Source organism: Cyprinodon variegatus, unplaced genomic scaffold (genome assembly GCF_000732505.1).
Source record: "Cyprinodon variegatus isolate N-32 unplaced genomic scaffold, C_variegatus-1.0 Scaffold394, whole genome shotgun sequence".
NCBI classification, from domain to species: Eukaryota; Metazoa; Chordata; class Actinopteri; order Cyprinodontiformes; family Cyprinodontidae; genus Cyprinodon; species Cyprinodon variegatus.
The window spans coordinates 519559-520943 of NW_015150847.1; the positions used below are offsets into that span (position 1 = coordinate 519559).

At 39.3% G+C, this 1385-nt stretch overlaps 1 protein-coding gene across 1 annotated transcript in view; it reads left to right on the forward strand.

The window, feature by feature from the left end:
* Positions 1 to 1385, forward strand: part of LOC107092775 (anoctamin-1-like) — a 26513-nt gene that overhangs the window by 19986 nt on the left and 5142 nt on the right. The window contains exon 9 of the mRNA XM_015387427.1: positions 622 to 806. Coding sequence (XP_015242913.1) covers positions 622 to 806 — 185 coding nt within the window. The remainder of the gene's footprint in view (positions 1 to 621; positions 807 to 1385) is intronic.

Consider the following 1385-nt stretch of genomic DNA (forward strand, 5'->3'; position numbering starts at 1 on the left):
AACAAAGGCGCTACTGGAGAATTAAAATGGATGTTTATGAGCACAGATAACATGTTTAGCACCCGCACTCTAGGAAAAAGCCTGAACCTCTGCTGTGTCCTTTGGTAGAGTTGATCTGGGCTCAGCTGGCTGCGTCATCAATGCGCTGCAAACCTGGATCATGAACGCAGCCATACCAGAGTAAGGATGAGCCAGGAATTAGTCTAAACACAACATTTTTGAGCCTTTGGCCGGTGTCCTTCAACCTTTACATGCTTTGACACATCTGACTCAATGATTAGTTGAACGGCAGAGATGGAACTCATGCTAGTGAAGCAGTTTAGTCCTTTGCTTCTGATGTAAATGGCTGTAGACAGATCTCATACATGGAATCCATTGGCCGTCGACGATTTTAGTTTGGGACCCCTTGTCTTTGGTGAAGAAAAGTTTCTGTTCATTACAGTGCTTTTAAATTGGCTCAATATGGATCACAATCAATTGGATCTTGTTAGTAATGTCTATCTGGTTGATAGACCCCTCTGTTTATCAAAAGTATAAATGATGTTGAAAAAGAAGAGGATTCAGCCATATATTCAGTTCCTGTTGTCTAACTAAAATCTAAATGTCCACCCCTTTTTCTAGGCATTTGTCATCTCCTTCACATCAGACTTCATCCCTCGGATGGTGTACCTGTATATGTACAGCCCTGATGGCTCTTTGCATGGATTTGTCAACCATACCCTGTCCTACTTTAATGTCAGTCACTTTGAGCCCGGCAAAGAAACTATGGATCCAATGCCTTATGGATACGCCATTGATGTTTGCAGGTAGGAGTCAGTCTTGCTTATATATATGAAAGTCTTCTTGATTTTGTTTTCTATTTTCCAAAATGAAGCAACAGTTTCCCAGGAAGCTTTTATTCATGGTTTAATTGCTCCTTTTAAGCAGACAGTGCATCAGAATTGTGGATAACTAGGTCTAATCATAATATACCCATCTACCCACAAAGCCTCTATGCATGTCAGGGATCTAGTAGGCTGGTTTAAGGGCCGACCTGCTGCTGCAAAACTTTCACCTTAAAACATATATGTTTTATATAAAACTGCTGTGAAAATTACACAAGCCAAACATATATTTACAGAGCTGAAACCCAGTGCAGAGCATGACTTATTCTTGCATAATGTATTCAGGTGATATATAAGTGAAATATAAGTTCCGGTGATCATTGTGGTCTATTCCACAACATATTTTATTTAGGTTTCATAATGATAGGGAAAAAGAAGGGACGCAGGTTTCATGATACTAATTAGTAGTTAAAATATCATCAACAAAGACATGGGTTTGGTTTCGAAACGCTTGGATTCAAAAACAGGTATTTTTAACATACAAGTTTAGAGGTGGGAATA